The sequence below is a fragment of the Ambystoma mexicanum genome, chromosome 8, assembly GCF_040938575.1.
Source record: "Ambystoma mexicanum isolate Mex_15411 chromosome 8, UKY_AmexF1_1, whole genome shotgun sequence".
Classification (NCBI taxonomy): domain Eukaryota; kingdom Metazoa; phylum Chordata; class Amphibia; order Caudata; family Ambystomatidae; genus Ambystoma; species Ambystoma mexicanum.
Window position 1 is genome coordinate 489,419,305 of NC_090929.1, and position 22,590 is coordinate 489,441,894.

The 22,590-nt window shown below is 47.0% G+C and overlaps 1 protein-coding gene across 1 annotated transcript in view; it reads left to right on the forward strand.

Moving 5' to 3' along the window:
• Nucleotides 1-22,590, forward strand: part of LOC138472127 (ATPase family AAA domain-containing protein 3-A) — a 672,103-nt gene that overhangs the window by 452,641 nt on the left and 196,872 nt on the right. The window contains exon 13 of the mRNA XM_069610129.1: nucleotides 18,789-18,859. Within this exon, the coding sequence (XP_069466230.1) occupies nucleotides 18,789-18,859 (71 nt within the window). The remainder of the gene's footprint in view (nucleotides 1-18,788; nucleotides 18,860-22,590) is intronic.

Genomic DNA, 22,590 nt, shown 5'->3' on the forward strand with positions numbered 1-22,590 from the left:
TGAGTCAAAGAGGGAGGGACAGATAAGAAAACCGACTGATTAAAAGAGAAATTGACAAAGAAAAGGTCAAAAAACTAAACCGTGCCAGCTATGAGCAGTGGGTGAAGGAACTCCTCACACTGGCCTTCATGATTAGCACATGTATACATATTTTCAGTCTGTCCTTTTTGTATTTTTTATATGCTTTTGATTTCCCATGGATTTATTGTATTTCACTAGATTTTGCAATGTGTTTTTCCTGATAACCGACAAATATGAACACTTTGAAAACGCTAAAATCTAGCAAAACAGAGCCAGTTTTCAGCTGTGCCCTTGGCATCCAACTCGACACTCAGTTGTCACATCACTCAATTCTCCTCTGTCTTATATCTTCACATGTATCCTCAGTTGTTTTTGCTTTTCCTCCGTCTACCCGCAACTCTGTGGATACTGCACTTATTCAGTCGGGCCATGACTACTCTAATGCTTTGTTCCATTCTCCCTGCATTTCATAATCATACACTTCAAGTGCTTCATAACCTAGCTTCCCGTTTATTTTTTGGCCTCTGCCGTAGCGCTCCCTATAACCTCCGAGGCTGAGAGCAAATCTCTTAGCATTGTGTAGTGCTGCATTTTCAACAGTGGTCTAGCTTTCTCTTCCAACCTCCTAGGTCGCGGCCCTTGCTGTTACCCTTTCTCGGCTCATGTTACCTGCTTCCGCTAATGTTGCATTACTAGCCACTCCTATTCGGTTCTAGTCTATTCGGTTATTTCCTCTGCCCTTTGGAACACATTACCGCTCGACAACAGGCAGGCTCCCTCCTCCTATCATACATTTCGATATTCCCTTAAGACCTTCTCTACATTCCAGCACTGACCACCTGCAGTCAGGCTACACTTGTGCTCTCTACTTTTGCTTATTTACTATCCAGTGCCAAGGAACCACATTGCGGTGTAAATGTGTTTCACAAATGGCACTAGACTAGCCAAGTCTACTTTCCTTTGTGTTCTTCCCACATTACTTCACAATGTTTCCTCCTATTGCATTTTGCAAATCCAGGTATAACTCGTAATGTTAAGCAGGCTCGGATTGGCCCTTAGGGCAATGCCCAAACCAAAAACACAAAATGCTAGTGTGGGCCAGTGTATGTTTTCTAAGTGGGACACTTTTTTGACCCATGTGGGCCAGTTTGATAAGTTACATCATTCCGAGGCTAGTGGTTGTGTCCAGTGTTACTGTATCAATATTCTTAAAAATGCACAATTTGCATCACATTTTATTTAAAAAGAAACTCCCCATTGGGTACTACTTAAACAGTCTATCACAAAAGGAATGAATTTGGGCAACTTTTTCACTGGTGCCCGAGGTCATTTTATGCCCCAGTCCGATGTTAAGACTTCTTTCGAGTGCCAATTCCTTTGGAAAGGAACTCCAAGGACAAGAGTTTGGCCAATCGGCAAATCCAGTTTCTTCTTTAGGATTCCTTCGCTCACCTGGTACATCAATGGTGAAGCATGGTATCTGGTCATTTCATCTAATACCATTGCATCTAATGCCACTCCATCGAAATGTTTCCATCTAAACAAATGTCCATCTAATGCATGTTTTTGGGCGGTAAAGGGTTAATTTTTGTTCAGGTGCATTTTAAAGGGTCAAAAATAGGGGTTTGGGGGGACACCTCCCACCCCCAAAAAGGAAAAAAAATGCATTTGATGGAAATTTTTTTGATGGAATAATTTCGATTGAATGACATTAGATGGAATGACCATAAACCGTCATGCATAGCCCTTGGGGAGTGTTAGTTTGATCCAAGATAAGGCATCCCTGCCATGCATCGAAAATTACTCCTAGTTTGGCTGTAATTATAGCTCTTTATTTTCATGCTTGGACTGGCCTCGGTTCGGAATTCCCGAACCAAAAACACAAAAGGCTATTGTGGGCCACTTTTTTGGCCCATGTGGTCCAGTTTGATAAGTTACTTCACCATGCGGCTAGTAGTTTTGACCAGTTTTACCAAATATTCTTTAAAATGCACAATTTGCATCGCATTTTTTCAAAAACTTCCCCCTTGGGTGCTACTCAGTCAAAAAGAATGAATTGCCATTTGCAACCATGGGCCACTTTTTCATTGGTGGCAGAGACAATTTTATGCCCCGGTACGAACCTGTTTCTCAGTAATTAATACTGTGAAACACACACAGTTTCTATAAACTGCTTAGTGTAAGCGCACCGTGAAGAAAATGTACTGTTCAAGAAGGGCTAAAAACACATTTTGTTTTCGGTGGAACCGGAAACCTGTTAGTCACGCTAGTCCATGCTAATAGGAAGAGTTGGTGGTACAGTCGTACCACAGCCGCACCATGCAATCTCTGCTCACAGAATCTAAGCATTTTTCTACCCAATGAATCCTCTGAAATGTTTGTGCACACCGGCACAGTGTAGATTTGCATGTCACAGTTTCTCCCCACCTTAACATGACGTTTTGGTGCTCTGTACGGTTTTCTTTAATTACCAATAAAGAAACGGCATGGTACAGAGCTGGTGTTATGACGGCATGAATGTAGGTGGCAACATATTAAATTGGGAAGGCAGTGTGATGAATCCTGCTGAGTTCTCACATAATCCCTCCCTAAAGTCCTTCCACCGCCACACGGTGGCCAGGGGAAGACGGCCGCTACCTGATCCTAACCCGGGGGTGGTATTAGCCGGGTGGATCATCTGATAGGAGAAGGCCACCAAGAGAATAGGATGACTCCGTTAGGAGAGACGCAGTATTAATGTTCTTTGGAGGGTGAAATTTCCATCATACCAGAATACCTAATGGCTTGTTGTCAGAGTAAGGCTTCACTCCCTAAAATTACCCGCATTGTTGGTAATGAAAACCCTTATGGTCAACATGGGAATGATGTATGTAGGGGTCACAGAATCAATATTATGACTTCCAATAGGTATTATTCCTCCGGGTTAGAATTATAAAGTCAAGAACCAATCATTAACTCCTTTTAAAAACATCCCCTAAAGATAGGTTTTATAAAACATTTAAACGGCATGAATTGGAGGATGTAAAAAGAAACAAGAACATTAGCGACTTCAAGTCCCATACTGCTCCAAGTACTGGGAAGAGGAGCTAAGAGGTGCAGAACTGTAGTATGCAGTCTAGAGTTTCTAATGACCTACACCTGAACAGGATTTTAAAATGTTTAAAGCCCCTTGAGGTGCAGGTCATTAAACCGCAGTTGTGGAAGCAGCAGAAGCTGAAATAAGACTACGCCAGGGCCACCCCTGGGTTTAAAGCGAGACGCAGTGCTGAGAGTCAGAGAAGTGAATACTTTGCAGTGCAGAGGGGACACAGTGGGAAGCAGTACTGTTGCTGGCTGTCCCGTAGGAGAAAGCTCTCCTAGTCTGGCATCTTACTCCAGTGATTGGCGTACACTGGAGTCAAAGAGGTTCCCTTTCTGAAAGGCGTGGGACATGGGCGTGTGACCATAGCAGTCAGACACCCAAGACCTGATCAAAGAAGTTGCAGCGGATCGAACGGACATGCAGAGAAAGACCAGTGAGTTGGCCTTCATTAGGTGACCCTGAGGCACAACCACTGGCTGCACACAAATGTTTTGAGTGCCGAATGAATGAAATTAAGCAATTCTGTCATGATACTCCTATTGAGATAAAGTGAGAAGAGGAAGATTGTACCCATCATTGCCCAAGTAAAGAGGAGGCAATATTTGAAGTAGATAATAACCAGCATTGTCTAAGCCAAAGAGAGAAACCTGAATCAGAGACATTACCAGCAGTTAACTAGTATGATAGGAACTAAAGGTTACCTCCTTGTAGAAATCGAGGGGGAGAGAAACATACCCTGCATTACATTTGTCAAACAAATAAGTGGAACAAACAGCATCAATGTGTATTATATCCTTATGGAAGAAGTTGTGAATCTCAATGTTGAAAGTCCCACCTCTGGACTCTTTCGTGACCTCTGCGACTCTCTCACTCTCTATTCTCCTGTCTGGGCCTACTCATTCTGCAGGGCACACTCTTGATGCTCTGATCTCTTCTGAACTTCCCCTCTCCGTCCCTCTCTCCACTCCTCTCTCCTGGAGTGATCGCTTTCTCCTATCCTCCCACCTCACCCTCCCTACCCCACAGGCAAAGCCACCCTCATCACTGACGCCCACCTTCTTGGTCATCCGACCCATGAAGCGCGTGTCAGTTGAGGCTTTCGCTGCCACCTTCTCGCCCCCACCCTCCCCCTCGGCTGACTCCCACCCTGACACAGCCCTCTCCACGCTCCACTCTGCTATATCCGATACTCTTGATATCCTTGCCCCTATCATGTGAATCCGCCTGAAGCCCAAAGCCAAATGTAACTCCTGGTATGACTCGGATCTCGTCACCCTAAAACACAAGTGCAGGGTGGCAGAGAGGAAATGGCGTGCTTCATGTTCATCCTCTGACAAACTGGCCTGCCGCCTGCTCCAAAGGCAATACCGTCTCTCCGTTCTCACCAAGAAGAGAGCCCTTATCCAATCCCGCATCTCTGAGGCATCTAACAATTCGGCCAAACTCTTTAAAATCTGCAAGGAGCTTGCCAACCCTGCTGCAGTCTCTACCTCTCCTGTCCCTTCCCAGGCCCTCTGCACTGCACTGGCCTCTCACTTCATCTCTAAAACTCAGGACATCCTGTCCTCACTCTCCTCCTATCACCTCCCTCCCTCTCTTCCCGGCTCTTCCTCCGGCCCTTCTGCAGCCACCCCTCCTTCTCTGCCTTTTCCCTTTTCTCTGCTGACGAGGTTTCCAGACAAGTCTGATCTATGCAAGTCTCGTCTAAACAGGTTCACCCCTGTTCCTCCAAAACTATCAAGGACCACATTGACTCCCTGGCTTATGCCCTGGCTGACTTTTGCAACCACTCCTTCGCCTATGGAGTCTTCCCATCCCCCCTTAAGCACTCCCTTGTCCACCCTCTTCTTAAGAAACCCTCTTCCGACCCCTCCTGCCCGACTATCGCCCAATCTCCATCACTCCCTTCCTGGGCAAGCTCCTGGAGAAACTGGCCATCTCCCAGCTTAACTTCCATGCTGAATTTGTTGGTAGACTTCATGACCATCAATCTGGCTTCAGAGCTGCCAGAAGCACGGAAACAGCTCTCCTGAACATCCGTGAGGACCTGCTCTCGAACCTCGACTCCAACATTCCGTGTGTTCTCATTCTGCTCGATCTCTCTTCTGCCTTTGACACTGTCAACCATGCCATCCTGCTCAACCTTCTCCGTGATAACCTGGATATCACTGGTCAGGCTCTGGCGTGGCTGACCTCTTTCCTTTCCAATCGTCCCTCACAGGTCCAACTGGGGTCCTTCCTCTCTGACATCTTTTTCTCTACCTGTGGTGTCCCCCACGGTTCTAATCTCTCTCCCTGGCTTTTCAACCAGTATCTGGCACTCCTTGCCCACCGCATCGTCGCTCTCTGCCCCAACTTTCAGTGCTATGCGGACGATACCCAGCTCATTTTCAGGCTACGCTCGGCCTCCTCTCCTTCCCTCATCTCTGACTCTGTCTGCTATCCAGGAATGGTGTGCCGCCAATGACCTCTGCCTTAATGCCAGTAAGACTGAGATTCTACTCATCGGCACACCCACTCCCTCCTTCCCTGCAGCTCTCTGGCCAGCCTCTCTTGGCCCTCTTCTTTCTCCTACCTGCAAGGCAAAAAACCTTGGGGTCATCTTCGACTCCACTCTCCTTCTCTCCTCATATATCTGATGTCTCTAAGAAGTCACACTACCAGCTGCACCTCCTCAGAGGTATTCTTCCCTTCCTCTCCTTCCCCCAGAAGCTCACTGTCTCCCGAGCCCTGGTTCTCTCGAAGCTGGCCTACTGTAACAGCCTCTATCTTAATCTGCCTGCCTCCACTCTCTGCCCTCTGCAACTCATCCAGAACAGGACTGCGAGACTAGTCCTTGGCCTCAAGCCCAGGGACCGTATCTCTCCAAGACTGAAATCTCTTCACTGGCTCCCAGTGGCTGCGAGGATTACGTTCAAAACCCTCTGCATTGTTCACAAGGCCGCCTGGGGCCTAAATACCTTCAACTCTCTCTTCCTAAATATCTTCCTTCCCGAGCCCTTCGCCCATCCGTCTCCAACTCCCTCAGGGTCAGCCGCTTCTCGAAGCAACGAGCTGGGGGTAGATCTCTCTCCGCGGCAGGGGCCTCCCTCTGGAACAGCCTTCCTGCCTCCCTGAAACTTGAGGAAAGCCATCTCTGGTTCCGGAAGCACCTCAAAACCTTCCTCTTTGCTTCTGCTTTCTCTCTCCCTCTCCCCTGCTAAATTCTTCACTGAAGCTGCACTGAATCTCCAACTGGACCACTCTCTCGGACCTCGGTCCTTGGCCCAGCCACTCTCCACTTGCACTGCCTCCCTGGCAACCCCTGCACTGCGGGACGGTCTCTGTATCCCTACAGCCCCCCTCCCCAGCACTTGTCTGCACTTATCTTGCACTTGCCACCAGCTGGCCCTATTATTTATTGTTTATTCTACTTACCCTGTACTGCACTCCCCCCCCCCCTCCCCTTCCCCTTGCACTTTTCCCTCCCCCTGCACTTGCATGATCTAAATGACACCTGGCCTACTAGGATCGTTGTCTGTCTTCCCCTTGTTTCCCCCTCCCTGCCTCGTCGCGCCTTGAAACACTTGTGTATAGGCGCGTTACAAATGCCATATCATATCATCAAAGAATTTTCTTAATTGAAAGCAAGCCTCACCACAGAGTACTTGTAGCAGTATTGGGAATTTTATCCTGGCAGGCGAGTATACCAGGAAAGGGCCTATTGGTGGTTAGTCCTCCTGGCAGGTTTGTGGACCAGGAAGAAGATATTCAGGTACTGCATTTGGTGGAAGGTTTTTGTGGAAAGAAAGTGGCAAGTCCACTAATATGTTGTGATGAACTGTGGTTAAAAACCATCCTGACAAAACATTGTTTATCAAGAAGCAATGTGAAAGTGGTTGTTCTTCTAAGAGAAGAGGTTGTATCGAATACTATATGTGAAGACAGTCTCTTTGGTTTTGTGGATACTTTGGACAATCATTTTGAAGAGTGATAAATACAAATTGAAAGTCTCATGTAATGAAAGAAACTTTGTGTTGCCTGTGGAACAGAACTTGGCTATTGAAAATAACTTTCTTGATTGAAACTTTGATGTGCAAAAATCCTGCCTTTATCCTGGGAAAGGAGATCCAACCCTGGTTAAAAGGATACATGCTTACAAAGTTTGTTTGAATATAACTGTTTTGTTGAACTTGAATGGCCGTATGATACCTTTGATTTCGTTGTATGTGTACGTGTGAGGTACAAATGTCTTTTTATTAGAGTGTTTTCCTTAAGTCTTAGTTTAATAGGTAGGGAAATCCTCTTTAGGTTAGGGAAAATGAAGCATTTATCACGCTCTTATTTAATAAAATTGCTACTGGGGGTTGTGGGGGGGGGGCGGTAATAGGGAGGGGGGAAAGCGCCATCTACTTGTCCACCTCGCATTTCTGATCCTTCACAGTAAGCAATGTAAACATTCAGTTCATCAGAACATTAAAATCCAAGACATGTGCTTGCAAACCTTGAAAAGAAAAGTGCTAATGATAATTGGTCCTCACAAGAATCTTCCTTGTCTGAGGGTGGCTTCTTATTGAGCAGTTCACCTGGCAGTCCCTATTGGGGCCCCACCCAGAGACCATCAATTGAAATGGAAATCTACCCCTGCCCTGTGGTTTCTGGTACTTTGTGTCCAAATCAGTCAACAGTTATAAGCAACTTTGCCCTTCCGCCATTTCATCTTGCACGTTTGTGATTTGTGATCTCAGTGTAGCAGTGGGCCTTTGATCACTGTTACCTAAAGTAGGCCTACCCCTTAGAGTAAGTGCACGTTTGTCCATAAAGCAAGTTTTATGTACAACTGACCGGGAGGAGCTAGATGACATCAAAGAGTCAAACTAACCAGAGTGTACCCGAACCACACAAAGAACTCACATTTTACAAACGGTTAATACACTCCCACGTGTTTTGTTAGTCAACCCCCCACCCCACATGATTGGTCAAACGTATACAATGTAACCATATTCCCTTTAGTTCCCACACTTCTCATTGGATACATTCATCTAAGCACCATCCTCTTTAAATATATAATTACATGTTTCATATTTACACTACACACTTCTCTGGGGTCCTTCCATATTTGGTCACAGCCCTATAGTTAATTTACACAGCTCAGTTTCAATTATTACAGGTTCCACCTGGTTGGAAACCTTTACCCCTACTTGTGACGCACACAGCCCTTCTATAGAAATTCTATTGTTCTGAAGAGACGGGGAACAAACTTCCTTTTGATCTATTGTTGCTTGTTTTGCCGCCCAAACTTGTTGGTGTCCACATTTCATTCTAAACTGTGACTTTCCATTCCAGCCCACACCCTGACAATTCAATTGAAAATCCATGTTCTATTGGTGCACCTTCCCCGCAAGCAACCCTTGTATCAGTTTAATTGCCCGGCCCTTAAACACAGCCCAACCAGGTGGCAGAAATCCCTCCGTCATTCAACAGTCTCATGTACTCGGAGATCACATCTCTCTTCCAAAATACTAGCAGGCCATTAAAACAGGCTTGGTCAAAACTGACCACGGCTCTGTCGCTCAGCCTTCAATCTTGTAAAACCAGTTTCCTGGCCAATCAAAGTTTCACCTAGCAGCAGATCCAAGCTTCAGTGATTCACACAAACTCCCCACAATGAGGGGGCACATGGCGCACAGAATCATGTATTCATAATATCGCCCATATCTCCCAAGTATCCCAAAAAGCTTGCATGTTCATGCATTTGTGTTTATAGACTGTGTCCCCTCGTCAAAACCCCCATTCACAACCTTCTATCTGGCATGCGCATGTTTAACTCTTTGGTTCTCATTAAGGTTGATTACACTCCATGCATTTATTTTATATCTATTTCATATCAACAAAGTTGTCATTATATTGCTGAATGCATGCAAATCTAAAAATGTATCATCTTACACCAATAACCCTAAAAGTAACATTTATCCCATTCACATTAACCACACTACATTTGTGCCAATTTGCACCATTGTCATCACCCCAGTTCCCGATATGGCGTGCATAACTCAAACTTCTCTTTACTCGTGGGACCTTTATTAACTTCCCCAACATAAGTAAACCTATCCAGTTGGTTTTTCTGGTGAGAAGCTATAGAAAAGTATCCTCCTCATGGATTATTAGCCACAGCGTCCGACACCCTGTAGCGCAAGTGTGGTAGTGTTTGCTTTAAAATGGCATGCCACCAGTGATTTTATAGTGTTTACGAATATTCCATTTGTATTGAGAAATGTGTTATTTAAGTGTGATCGTGGTGTTACCCATATATACTAGAGCCCACAGACATGTTCTTGGATAAATTAGCGGTTTACTCAAACAAGTTGCATAGTCTTGTAATTTGATTTCCTCACCTGTTTGTGGGTTTGTAAAAGAGTTCAGATCATTTGTGCATACATCATTCGTTCAGAGATATCCATAGGTTGGAGAGGAACCATTGGCAAGATGTGAATTTTCACCTGCAAGCATTTTATATCCTGTGGGGAGCCAGGAATGAGCCACAGAGGACTCGTGGTTTTTGGTTTGGAGTTTTATTAAATGAAAAAGGGGATAGAAAATGCCTCACTGTCCCTAATCTAGAAGGTATTTCCCTACCTCAACACAAACTAAGGGGTTGGTCCTGTGTCAAGATGTCCAAAGCAAAATGTCCTGTCTGAAATCCTATCCTTGACCTCACATTCTAAAAGTAACTCTAAGGTGCTATGGGTAATGTCTTTGGCTCTCAAAGTGCACACATATTCAAGTTTATCAAAAATGCTTAAATCCAACAAAAAAGGTTTGAAGTAGAGATTGTTCAGTTCCAGGGAATTACTCCTTTCCCCAGGTTTCTTTCCACCGCAACACAAGTTCAAATGTATATCGAAGCCTTGTATAGTTCAAGAGGATATCCCCTTCCTCTTGGTATTGCAATCCACTCCAGGGGAAATGACTCCTTGCCCCAGGTATTTTCCACATTTAATAGAATGCACAACCCTAAGGGCATGAATCTGCCTTAGGATTGTTCTTTTAAAAACACAACTTGGGTGTGGGTTCCAGGCTTGCAAGACGCAACGGTATACTCTCCTGCCAAGTTATTTGATAAAGTTCTTTATACAACTTGGTTGCGGGTACCAGACATGCATATGGCCTGTTGTACTCTGCTTCCGGGACTTTGTGTTTCACTGTTCATCAATGTTAAGGACAATGGGGGGCATGTGTCATCCCCAAGTTCCTTTTTGTTTTCAAACTTTACAATGTTACTTGTTTTTACCGTGACTATGAAGATGACAAGTAATTCGACTAGGAGATCTTTGCTCCCCTACTCAGGTAGTTTAATTCACTCTTTCAGTCTCTGTACTTCAGCCATGGCTTTCCATCCCTCCAGCATGGGCTCACCAGCATTGGGTCTTCTTTTCTCTGCTTCTGCAGTCTGGGTCTTTGCTGCTTCTGCAAATGCTCGGGAGGCTTGTCTCCGATAGCGGCATTGAGCGTCCTCGCTCCCGACTCGACTCGGCTTTCAGTTCCCAATGCGTGTCTCTCTGGTAGCTCTGCTGGCTACAGCGCTCTCCTGAGTGGCTGGTACGGAACTTCCTAATCTGCTTCGCTTCTCCTCACTGGCGGACTTCTCCCGTCACTGCTCCCCAGCTCACCCGACTGGGACAGAGCCTCGGTCTTATTCCTCCCTCGCCAGCACCACTCCAGAGCTCCAGCGAATGTCATCTTCCGGTTTGCAGTTGCCACACTGCCTGTCACGTTTGCCTCCAGCTCTCGAGTCGGTTCCTGGAGGAGTACTCTTTTTGCCCTCAGCTGTTCCATTTTTTAACTCCTGCTTCCATGAGGGGAGCTGCTCAGAGCCAATCGGTTTTCCACAAACACTAGACTGCTCCCCTTGGTTCAGTCTGGTGATCTTCATTTGGGCAGTCCTCTTTCTTGTCTCGGTCTTTCTTCTGTTTGCCACAGAATATGGGTGGATATTGTCAGTAAACTTTACGGGTTAAGAGGGATTTTTACAGTGTACCATCAAGCCATGAGGAATGGAAGGGGTATTCCCAAAAGGAAAAGGGGTATACCATGTCTCATCTGGGATGCCTGTCCTTACCCATGAGGGTTGTCTCCCCTTATGTGATCCTTCCTTAAATAGCCACCCTCAGGATCAGGTAGCGGCTGCCATCCACTGGCCACACGAGGAGAGGCTACCTCTGGGAAAGGAGTGATGAAATCTGATTCATCACAGCCCAGACAAAGCAAATATGGCATTTAACACCTCAAAATACAAACTTTACTGGAGCAAACCTAGCATTAAAAACCTTTATTTAGAAACCATGAGTGCGGGTGGCCTCAGCAGACTATGGTTTCACCCGGCAAGGCAGCACAGACAGGACCCAAAAGGGCTTTGAAACCAGTCTTGGACTTCAAGTTTACATTTGATTTCCTGAAGGCTAGTCACACACTGACTAGAAGGCAACTGGTGGGCCGGTGTCCAGGAGACAGTCCAGGCTAGATCAGTCTCCTGTTCCGCAGGACTGTCCACAGACAGAAGCATAAACGCAGTCCTCGTATGTGCCCACGGGTCCCAGTAGCATTTGTTTGAGATACTCAGTTTCTTACCATTAGGGAGTGCTTAAGCGTGCCAGATGGGAACCCTGTAATCTCAGTGGCATACCTGAGATTCAGCCAGAATATCCTGATTGCAGCCGAATAAAAACTGCTTACAGTGGCACAACTGAGTACCCAAATTGATTGCATGTGCTCTGTAACGGTACCCGCAGAAATGTTCGCAGGAAAAATAATGAATGGAGAAATGATTGCATCTTTTCTGACATTTTTGGACATTAAAAAATATATATATATATATATATATGTGGTGGGGCAAGGGTAATAGTTAAGGTGGGTGGGGCGCATCATTAAAAAAATGCAACCTTTTCTCTATTTGTTATTATCATGGACATCCCTCTGTAACAACTATTGCATGGACATTGAGGTAAGCAAGACATCCCTGCATGGAAGCACAACTCTTTACCTTGCTGTAGTGATCTGCAGCCGTCCTGCCTGTGATCAGAACCCAAGGAGAGCAGACGATGAGCAGAGTTGGAGGGTGAAAGCTAGCCCTTGCTGGTGCCCTGGCAGAGGGACCATGGTTTCCTCCTTTCTCCCTTTGCCCCAAAGGGCCGGAAAGGGTCGAAGCAGAGTTGGACTGTGCATGTGTCAATTGCTGGTCTTATCACCGAGTCGAGGCGCTTGTGTAGACCGTCTGAGGATTCCAAGCTCTGTGAGAGCAGAACAGACGGTGTGATCCCCAAAGACAGGTACCAAATAGAGGGAAAACCTCTGAGGAGGAAAAGTTCAAGGTGGCAAACTGGTCCAGAGGAATCCAGAAGGAGGCAACAGAAGTTCAGCAGGATGAGTCCAGCAGAGCTAAAAACTCGAAGTAGATGAAGGGAACCAATGAAGGATGCAGGGGATAGGCAAAGACGAAGAGCAGAGAGCGGAAATGGGGTTGTGGGGGCTGGGTTAGTAGCAAGGAAGGAGCTTTTCAGGGCAGAAAGGAACGAGGAAAACTATCAATAGCAGGATTTGGAATTATTACGAGGCACAATCCTCTCTAAGGCGCATTTCTGTCCTCATTCAGTGTTTTGAAATAGCTGATGAATCTAACTTCAGCAGGAAGCGGATGCATGTCCTTGGGTGCCATCTTGGTATGGGCGGCAGATCTGGGTGTCATGTTGGGAAGGGCGGCAGGTCTGGGTGTCATGTTGTGAAGGACGACAGATGGGCCGATGGAATCCGCAGTGCCTACGGGCATACAGTACAGGTTGTGCCAGCACCAACGAGAATCTCGGTGCATCCGAAGCAGCTCACTCGTTTCCTGTGTCAATAAAAAGTTAGTCTGAGGAAAGTGCTCAACCCATGCAACGGACATGCAACGGATCAACCAGTGGCCTCTAGGTGGGAGGATAAAATCTCTCTGATAATCTATTATTTGGCTTTTGAGATATCGGGCCCTACAACATTGGATATATTGCAGTTGTCTTTACTGCATTTGGTCTTATAATTGATGGGCAAGTCATTAGCCTTCAAGTCCTGGTAGAAGGGGCACAGGTGTCTTCCCACGCCAAAATCCATTGTTAGCATTCAGATATCTGGGCATGTGGGAAATGTGGCAATTAAACAAATATATTGCTCAGGAGTTTTAAGTGTCATTTTATTTTAGAGGGGGAAGAGGTGTTCTGATTAATTATGAAGTAAAGGGGTCTTGATTTCTTTCCTTCTGGAAGATCTACAGCAGAATCGGGATGGGTTAAATGATAGTGTCCAATATTTCCCCATCTTTTGGATATTGGTATTCCCCCAGAATCTCTAGCACATCATAATCTTTAGATTATATCTCTCAGCCGCTTCTTGATCAAGTCTCGGTCCAAGGGTTATAGTGCCCAGCTGCTGCTTTGCCGCATTCCTCTTCACAGGGATAAAGCATTGCGCTCCATTTGCAATTTGCAATCCACACTATGAGGATAGTTTTTGCTCTACTGCTTTCTGGTTCCGGGTTATAGTGCTTCAGGGAAAGGGATCTAGTGCCTTTTCCCCTCTGCTGTAAGTCATATGCTGCCCTTCTCACCGTATCAGTGTTTTCTCTCTTGGTCTCTCTTCTGATATAGTGTGTAACAAATCCAGGGAATTTGTCCCTTCTCCCCAAAGGGAAGCCAACCCCTTTTGGAATTGGGAGGCGCACCTGCTAGACAATACTCTCCCTAGGGGACAGGACATGTGGGATCCCATGGGGGTGAGCCCTCTTACCCCCGTTAGGGGAGAAGAAGACCCCAAGTAGGGATTTATCTATACCTCCCTCATACCCAGATTCCTCATTGTTAATGGCATACCTAGGGACTGACCAAGGTAATAATGGTTAGGGGCCTTTAGGACAGGCTAGTGTGGTTTCTGACCTGTAACAATTACAATCACTATGCGTGGAAAATAACCAATCAACTTTCCCTTATGTTACAATGGATGGACATGAGGCAATGGGAAGGAGAGACGGAGCCAAAAGAAAATCTGCTTGGCCACAGAGCTGCAGCAGGGAAGAGTACCCGTCCTGGAAGGAGGCAAACTCAGCTGACCCCTCCTTTCATCCTACCGAAGGGCCTGGAGCTGGGGAAGCCTGGACCCACCAACTTGCATTAAGCGACTTAGAGTGGCCAAGCAGACCGGAGCAGACGCTGGACCCCTGTCAGCCACATAGGAGGAGCACTGAAATCCCAAGCCATATCAAGGAGGAGACCCGGGAAACTCTGCACTTGATGCTGCTATTCCTGAAGGGCCATTAATATAACCAGGATGTGGGCAGTTGACCCAGATATCGTATAGCAGGTGTGACCAACCAGAAAACCAAGAGGGGCATGTATTGAGACGGAGCAAAAGAAAGGCTAGAAACAAGAACTGTGCAAACTGGGGTGACCAGTCGATACACAACGCAGGGGTGAGCAAACAAGAGGCACAAGAAGGTTGTATAGTGAGACGAAGAGCACATGAGGCACTCAAATTGAGAACTGTCTAAACCAGGGTGACAAGCCCCTACCCCCCCCCCCGCTACCCCATGCCGGGGTCTGACGCAAAAGCCTGAGAAGCAGCCTGAGAAGTGAACTACCTAAGAAGCTGGCTAGCCCACAAGGGACTGAGACACAGAATAGCCCACGAGGGCGTGGATGCTATCCAGTACACAGCCGGCCCCAGATCGCCCCTGTGGAGCTAAAGAACAACTGGGAGAAAGTTTGCAAGACCAATTAAGAGATGGAACTTTGTGATTTGATACAAACACTTGCCCAGGGGTCCCGAAAGAGTCAAAGGACCCAGATTGGAACTCTTATCTGCCAGGGCCTGAGCAAAACCCAAGACACAAGTTGGGGGGCGGGGGGCAGAGGAGGGTCAGAAACCAGCCACTTGAGGCCAACCAGCTTCACCTAGCTTCCCTCAACTCGCGCTCTGCTGTTAAACACGCCTCTGATATCTGTTGCTTTCTTGAAGATTTTGACCTTGAAGTTTTGGCTCTCACTGAGACATGGTTCTCTGCCAGCACTGGCACTGCTTTTGACACACTCCTCCCTGAGGGCTACAAAATCCTCTCTAAGCCCAGGCCTAACCGGTCTGGAGGTGGAGTGGGTCTTGGTCTTCCCTGATTGGGTACTATCATTTCCACTCAGACCTATCTTTCCTTGGAATGCCTCATCTTCAGGCTTGGTGTCTCTCAACCCTCTCTCTGACTCTCGCTACCATCTACACGACCACTGGTCTGTTCTTCCTCTTCCTCTGAGTGGTCTGACCTTCGCTTTTTGCCTCCCCCCTCCAAGCTTCTCCTTCTCAGAGACTTCAATATTCACCTGGACTCTCCTGGCTCGGCCACTGTACTCTTCTGCAACCTCTTCGACTTTTTTCCCCTCACCATTCTTCCCTCAGGTCGGCCGCATTCAGCCGGACATACCTTGGATGCTCTCATATCTGCAGACATCCCTGTCTACATCCCTCTCACTACACCCCTCTCCTGGTCTGACCATGCTCTGCTGTCCTCTCACCTGGATTTCTTGGGTCCCCCGGCTAAGGCTCTGCCTGCACTGCCTGTCTCCTCAGTCATTCGACCGATGAAGCGAGTGTCAGTTGCTGCTTTTGCTGCCACTTTCATCCCCCTCCCACCCTTGCCAGAGACTCCCACAATGACTCTGCGCTTGCTTATTTTCACCTCTCGATCACCAACACCCTGGACATCCTTGCGGCTGTCATGAAGATCCACATGAAGCCTGCCTCCAAGCGCAACACCTGGTATGACTCTGACCTAGCCTCTCTGAAACACTAGTAAAGAGTTGCTGAGTGGAAGTGGCAGGCTTCAGGCACTTCCTCTGACAGACCGGCCTGCCGCCTGCTCCAAAGGCAGTACAGACTCTTTATCGGCTCGAAGAAGAGGGCCCATATCCAAGCCTGCATCTTTAGGGCCACTAACACTTGAGGTGGGGGGACTGTTTAAAATCTGCAAGGAACTTGCCAATCATACTGCAGTCTCCACTTCTCCCCTGCCTTCCCTGACCTCTGTACTTCACTGGCATCCCACTTCTTAACCAAAACTCAGGAAATCCTGTCCTCACTCTCCTCTTCACTCCTCCTACCCAAGCTCTCACGCCTCCCTTGCCCCCACTCCACCATGTTTTCCATCCTACTCTTTCTCACCCATAGCACCGGATGAGGTCTCCAGACAAGTCCTCTGTGAAAGTCTCCTCCAAACAGGTGCTCCCCTGCTCCTCCAGAACTAGCAAGGACAACATTGCCTCCCTTGCACCAGCCTTGCCTGATTTCTGTAATCACTCCTTTGCCACTGGCTCCTTCCCGCTACCCTTCAAACACTCCCTTGTGCATCCTCGCCTCAAAATGCCCTCTGGGGACCTCTCCTGCTCAGCTAACTACTGCCCTATCTCCATTGCCCCCTTCCTGGGCAAACTCCTGGAGACGCTGGTCACCTCCCAACTGATCCAACACACTGAAGCAGTTTGTTTGCACTATCACCAGTCTGGCTTGATAGCTTCTAGAGGCACGGAAACTGCTCTCCTGAACACGCATGAAGACTTGCTCTCTAATCTATATTCCAACTCTCCATCTGTTCTTATCCTTCTGGATCTTTCCTCTGCCTTCGACACGGTCAATCATGCCACCCTGATGAATCAGCTCTGTGACACTCTTGGCATCACGGACTGGGCACTGGACTGGTTGTCCTTATTCCTCTCTGACCGACCTTCCCAGGTTCAACTAGGCCCTTTTCTCTCACCTATCACTCTCTCCACATGCAGCATCCGTCAAGGCTCTATCCTCTTGCCGTGGCTCTTCATCATCTCCCTGGCCCACCTGGTGGTCTCCTTTTCCCCTCACTTTCAGTGCTATGCAGACGATATGCAGTTCTCCTTCAAGCAAGCCTCCGCTCCTCTCTCATCCCTGAATGCCTGACTGCTATTCAGGCATGGTATGCGGCCAATCATCTCTGCCTTAATGCCAGTAAGACTGAGATCCTTCTCATTGAGAACCCAGCTTCCTCCTTACCTCCTACCCTCTGGCCGCCCTCTATGGGTCCCCTCCCCTCACCCTCTAGTGAGGCAAAAAACCTTTGTCATCTTTGACTCCATTCTATCCTTCTCACATCGCGGACCTTGCCAAGAAAGCCTGTTATCCGCTGCACCTACTGAGAGGCGTTTTCCCTTTCCTCACCTTCCCCCAGAAACATGTTGTCTCCAGAGCTTGGGTCCTCTCTAGGCTGGACTACTACAACAGCCTCTTCCTCAATCCTTCCTTTGCCCCTTCAACTAATACAGAATAGGACTGCAAGACTTCTCCTTGGCCTCAGGCCAAGAGACAGCATCTCCCCAGCCCCAACATCTCTCCACTGGCTCTCGGTTACTGTTAGGATGAAGTTCAAGACCCTCTGCATCATCCACAAGGCTTTCTGGGGCCTGGGACCTCGCCACATTCAACTCTTTCCCTATAACCTCCCAGCTAGAGCCCTTCAGTCCACTAGCTCCCACTCTGCGGATCAGACGCTTCTCTAAGCAGAGAGTGGGGGTTAGATCTCTCTCCTCCACAGGAGCATCCCTCTGGAATGGTCTCCATGCCCCTCATAAACTACTCAAGACTCTCCTTTTCTCTTCTTCATCCCTCTCCCATGCTAACACCCCCGTCTGACGCAGTGACTGGCTGCCTGGTTTCCCTCTGAGTTCTACAGAGCACCAGTCCACCCCCTCCCTCTCACTTAGCATGTGGACCCTCACCCCACGCAATCCCTGACACTTGCCCACCGGACCTCCTCCTAGCACTCACCCAGCCCCTGTGCCCCCTTTAACTTGCACTCTCTCCTCTTTGCCCTGCTCTTCCTTCCCACACTAGCACTTCTCATTCGTGCAGACCAGCAGTCCCCCTGCCATCTCACACTTCTTGTTCCTGCACTTGGAGCAATCCGAATGTCACAAGGCCTAGTAGGACCGTTATTGTTCTTTCTCCCTTGTACCCACGCCCACACTTTTGTCTTGTGGCGCCCTGAAACACCTTTTGTTGTATAGACTCCTTCCAAATATCCAATAAAATGTAGAGTAAACAACTTATATAAGCAGAAGTTTGTTATTTAGGTTATTAGTGGTAGGGACAGAACATAGGTTAGAATAGGTTTGGACAGAGGACAGGATTTTTGTGAGACATCCCGACAAGCACTGTTTATTATTTAGTTTGGAGTTGGGGAAAACCATCATCATAGCTATAGGTTTAGTTGAGGTGTTCTTTAATAAAACTTGTGGAACCAGGTCTTGTCTGTCCCCCATGTCTGACTTGCCACGGGTGCCTTCCACCCCCACATGAGTTGTAGAGTTTATCCCAACTTAAGCAAGTGAGTCAGCAGCACTTTGCACTGGTCCCTTTGTCAGAATCCCTTATTACAGCCTCCCATTCCAGGAAGCATCCTTGAGGTGTCTCCACACAGCCTTGGTCCTCCCCTCAATCCACCACAAGTTTTCCCCCACAGCCTCCGCTCTGTCCTGAGCATTACATCGTAAGTTTGATGACCTTTTTGTGCCTTAATGCAAGGATTCCAATCACTCCGTTTTTTCATGTCTGTACACCTGACATATTCTCGATACATATCTAATTGCCTGTTTGGGTTTTTTCACCACAGGAGAAGATCAGTGAAGACTTAAGGGCGACACTAAATGCGTTCCTCTACCGGACCGGTGAGCAGAGCAACAAGTAAGGGGTTAATTCAGACACACATTTTGCTTGAGGGGCATGCAGAGGGAACGGGCACACGTGTAACAGAGGGGATTCATGCAAGTAAAAAGTCAAGATGAATGAATAGGGGGCAACCAAAGGTGCTAAAGGCACATGTGCAAAATGGCCAAGAGAAGGGCAAGTGTTTTCTGTGCAGTTGAGCAGAATACCTGGAGACCTGTGCAGTTTGACCAGGTTCATGCAAGCAGGAAGGTTGGGGTTGGCAGACGTGTGTGGAAATACCAGAGGATGTTCATAAATGCGCTGATGTGACTGGGTTTAAACATGTGTAGAACGACATTGCAAAGGGAATAATGTCTGATGGTTTGGGGGCACAGGTACAGTTGGGGCTGAGGGTAGTGAGTTGTGTGGAACTAGAAGCATAGTATCGTATGCGTGGGTTAGGCAATAGGTGTATGGGATGTCAGGAGGGGGATCAGTGCACTGTAGTGGTAACAGTGCAGAAGGGTTTTCTGGGACGCGGAAGTGAGGGGATCAAAATCTGTGCAGGAAATTAGTCAAACACTACCAAGAGATTGGAATGATTAGTGCACAAGGTTAATAGAGCGCATAACAGAGGGCAGTTTGGTTGGACAGGCGCAGGGAGGTGCTGGGACTCGTGCATGCATGTGTGTGAGCATGGGCAAGGGAGAGGGGTGAGCCATTGGCTCAAACCTTAAAGCCCCTTAGTGTAATTTGCTAAAGAATCTCCAACCTTCAGTGGCAGTCTAGATTCATTTTCATGTCAGTTCCTGCATACACATTGCCCAGACAAGCTAGAGATTATGACCTCACAGGCCATCTGCACTTGGCACAGCGTTTGAACAGATGGCAAATGATGATAGATATTCCACTGGCTGCTATAAAATGGGCATGCCAGGTTTTAATACCCCATTAAGCGAAGCACAGCAGTCAGTGCAGGGACATGACAATGGGAAGACAAGGGCTTCATTGCGAAGCTAATCTAAGTCTTCTATTTTTGTTTTATCAAAATGGAAATGTTACTTTCATCCTAGTGAGGGAGGAAAACATCAAATGGTTGAAAAGCTTCTCCAAATAATGGCTGTCGGCGTTTCTAGGCATTTTATTCCACATACTGTGCATGTTTACCATGCTTGTTTTGTCTAAGAATGTTTTCTCTGTAAATTGAGTATTTATTTCACAGGTCTGTCTGCAGCCTGCAGGCACACATGAAAACCCTGGCAGAGCCGACTCGACCCTTCTTTCTTCTGAGGTTGACATGACACATTGAGTAATATTAAGATGGATTTTCAGGTTTTGAATATGGCTTACAAGGAGCATTCTGTACTATGAAAGAAAAATGACATTAGGTGTCTTGAAATGTTAGGTAGAGTAAGTCCATGACAAATGTCCTAATGCTGCTGTGTGAGGACTGGTGTCTTATAGGAAGATACTTCCCTTGTTAGGTATGTAATTGTTATGACGTTACATTTCTGCAATGTTTGTTCTCTCTGCAGTCAGTCAGGAGGTGGCAACATACTGTCTTTAATCTTCATGAAATGAAATCTCGTGGGCTTCAAGCGCTATACCTCATATCACCTTCACCTATAAGCAGTGTGATTGTAACCCCACAGTACTTGTAATTACCAGTGTGCTATTTAATCGGTGTTCAGACAAAATATCATTGTGGGGTATGTGCGCCCTGCTTTTCTGGGTCACCTAAACATTTTGCTCACTTCTATGTTTTTACTACTTTTCTTTTGTGATCCGAGGGACTTCTACTGAAGTCCTCCTATTACTTCAACCCTTTTTCTGGTGTGCTGCCCTTGCTGGCCCCCAGGGCTGCTAAAAGGGGTGTGTGTGTGTGTGTGTGTGTGTGTGTGTGTGTCTGTCTGTCTCTGTCTCTGTCTCTGTCTCTGTCTCTGTCTCTGTCTCTGTTCCTGTTCCTGTTCCTAGCTTGATTTGCTGGCCACCATAACCTTTGTGTACAGCTTGGAGTGTGATTGGTGGGCAGGCTTAGGACATCCCGATTGAATGTGATATCAGCTGCCTGTGTGCCTGAAGGACTTTGAATTGGGAAATCGGCATTGCTTTATCCTGAGCCCAGATGATTATTATGCTTTGCTTGGCAGAACACAATGCATTCAGGGCATTTTTCCTATCCCTTTGAACTAAGGGTATGCACGTTAAACAAAAAAAACTAGTGGACAGCGTACTAATAATTTGACGCCTCCAGCTCTGATTCTACCAGTGGAGTGGCTGTCATCTCTGCAAGGGGAAGGGGCGCCTGTCCTGGATATTTCCCAGGCTGCAACCTGGCCGTCTTTGCACACGTTTGCTAAGCATTGCTGCTTGGATTCTCTTGCGCACCAGGAGGCCAGTTTTTGTAGGGCAGCCTGTTGGGTAAGATTTTCATTTCAGTGATAAATCTTCCTGACCTGTTTCAACCCCAGAACATTTTGCTGGACTGTTAGATTATTTTTCCCTATACCTCAGTGAGTGGGAACCTTTTTCCCTGCTCAGTCTTTTACTCTTTTTATTGGTGTCATTTTTAAGACTCTCCATAGTGTCTTTTAAAAGTTATCCTCTTTGACATCATTGCCCTAGGGCTCCTTTTTTCACTTTCTCTGGCTAACCTTGTGAGAACTGCACTTCCCAAGGGTAGAAAGGATCTTTGGATCCTTTTTACATTTTATTCGGTGAGACCAGCTCCCCCCCCCACCCCCACACCTTATGTAGAGTGCTGGGGAGTTACATTTCAAATGAGAAAGGGGATACTCAGTAACATTTATGTTACAAGGACAAACTTACCTTTAATGGCTGGTGGCAGTGAACCTTTTTATTAATTTGGCTCACCTTTACTGTGGACTGTTTGCCTTGCCCCAGTAAAGGCACCCATGGGGGGCTCATTATACCAAAATGACCCCTGTCTACTTTTTTGCCATTTCAGCATTACTTGTCCTTTCTTGTTGTTTCTCCTGACATCCAGGGTGGGAAAATCCTTTGTTTTAACTTTATCTTCGGTGGGAGACCTTGGTCAAGCCCGCCCAGGCTCCAGTGTGTCTGTGAAGTCAGGAAGCGAAGATGAGTCCAAAACTCTGCAGCCCTTTGTCTTCCAGCCTGAATGCGAGAATCCAGTTCAAACTGGAAGGCTGGCTGTCCTGAAAGGACTGTCAAGCCTCCCCCCCCCCCCCTCCCTAAGTTTGAATGTTGCATGGCTGGGTTCCTGCATAAGTCTGATCCGGGAAGCTGATGAGGTAGTCGACCACTGGAACCGAAGATGAAGAAAACGCAGCTGAAACGATTTCCAGCGAACAGAGAGCCAAGGACTGCATAAGAAAAGGGTTCTAGTTACTCCTAAAAGAAGTTGGTTTGTAACTGTGACTGAGAGTGAACAGTTAAAGTTCTTACCTTGAATGGGTTATGCGTTCTGAATAGTATATATAAGGTTAGGTTACTCACCTGTGAATTGGTTGTGCCTCTTCCACCAAAGTAATGATGTTGGCTTCACTTCACTATTCTTGTTTGGATAGATGTACGAGGGTCCCCAATTGGGTCTTGCTTCCCCTGACTTGCTGTTAGCCTGTCCAGAAGAAGTCTGCCCAGGGTTATACTTGCCTTTACGTTTCTGATCGCCTCTTTCAAATGTATATAGGTTTTACTTTGTCTTAGCTGTGTGCCATCCTAAAAGATGTTAGTTATCACTTATCTCAATCTTGGTCCACTGATCTTAAAAAGCAGCTTTAATA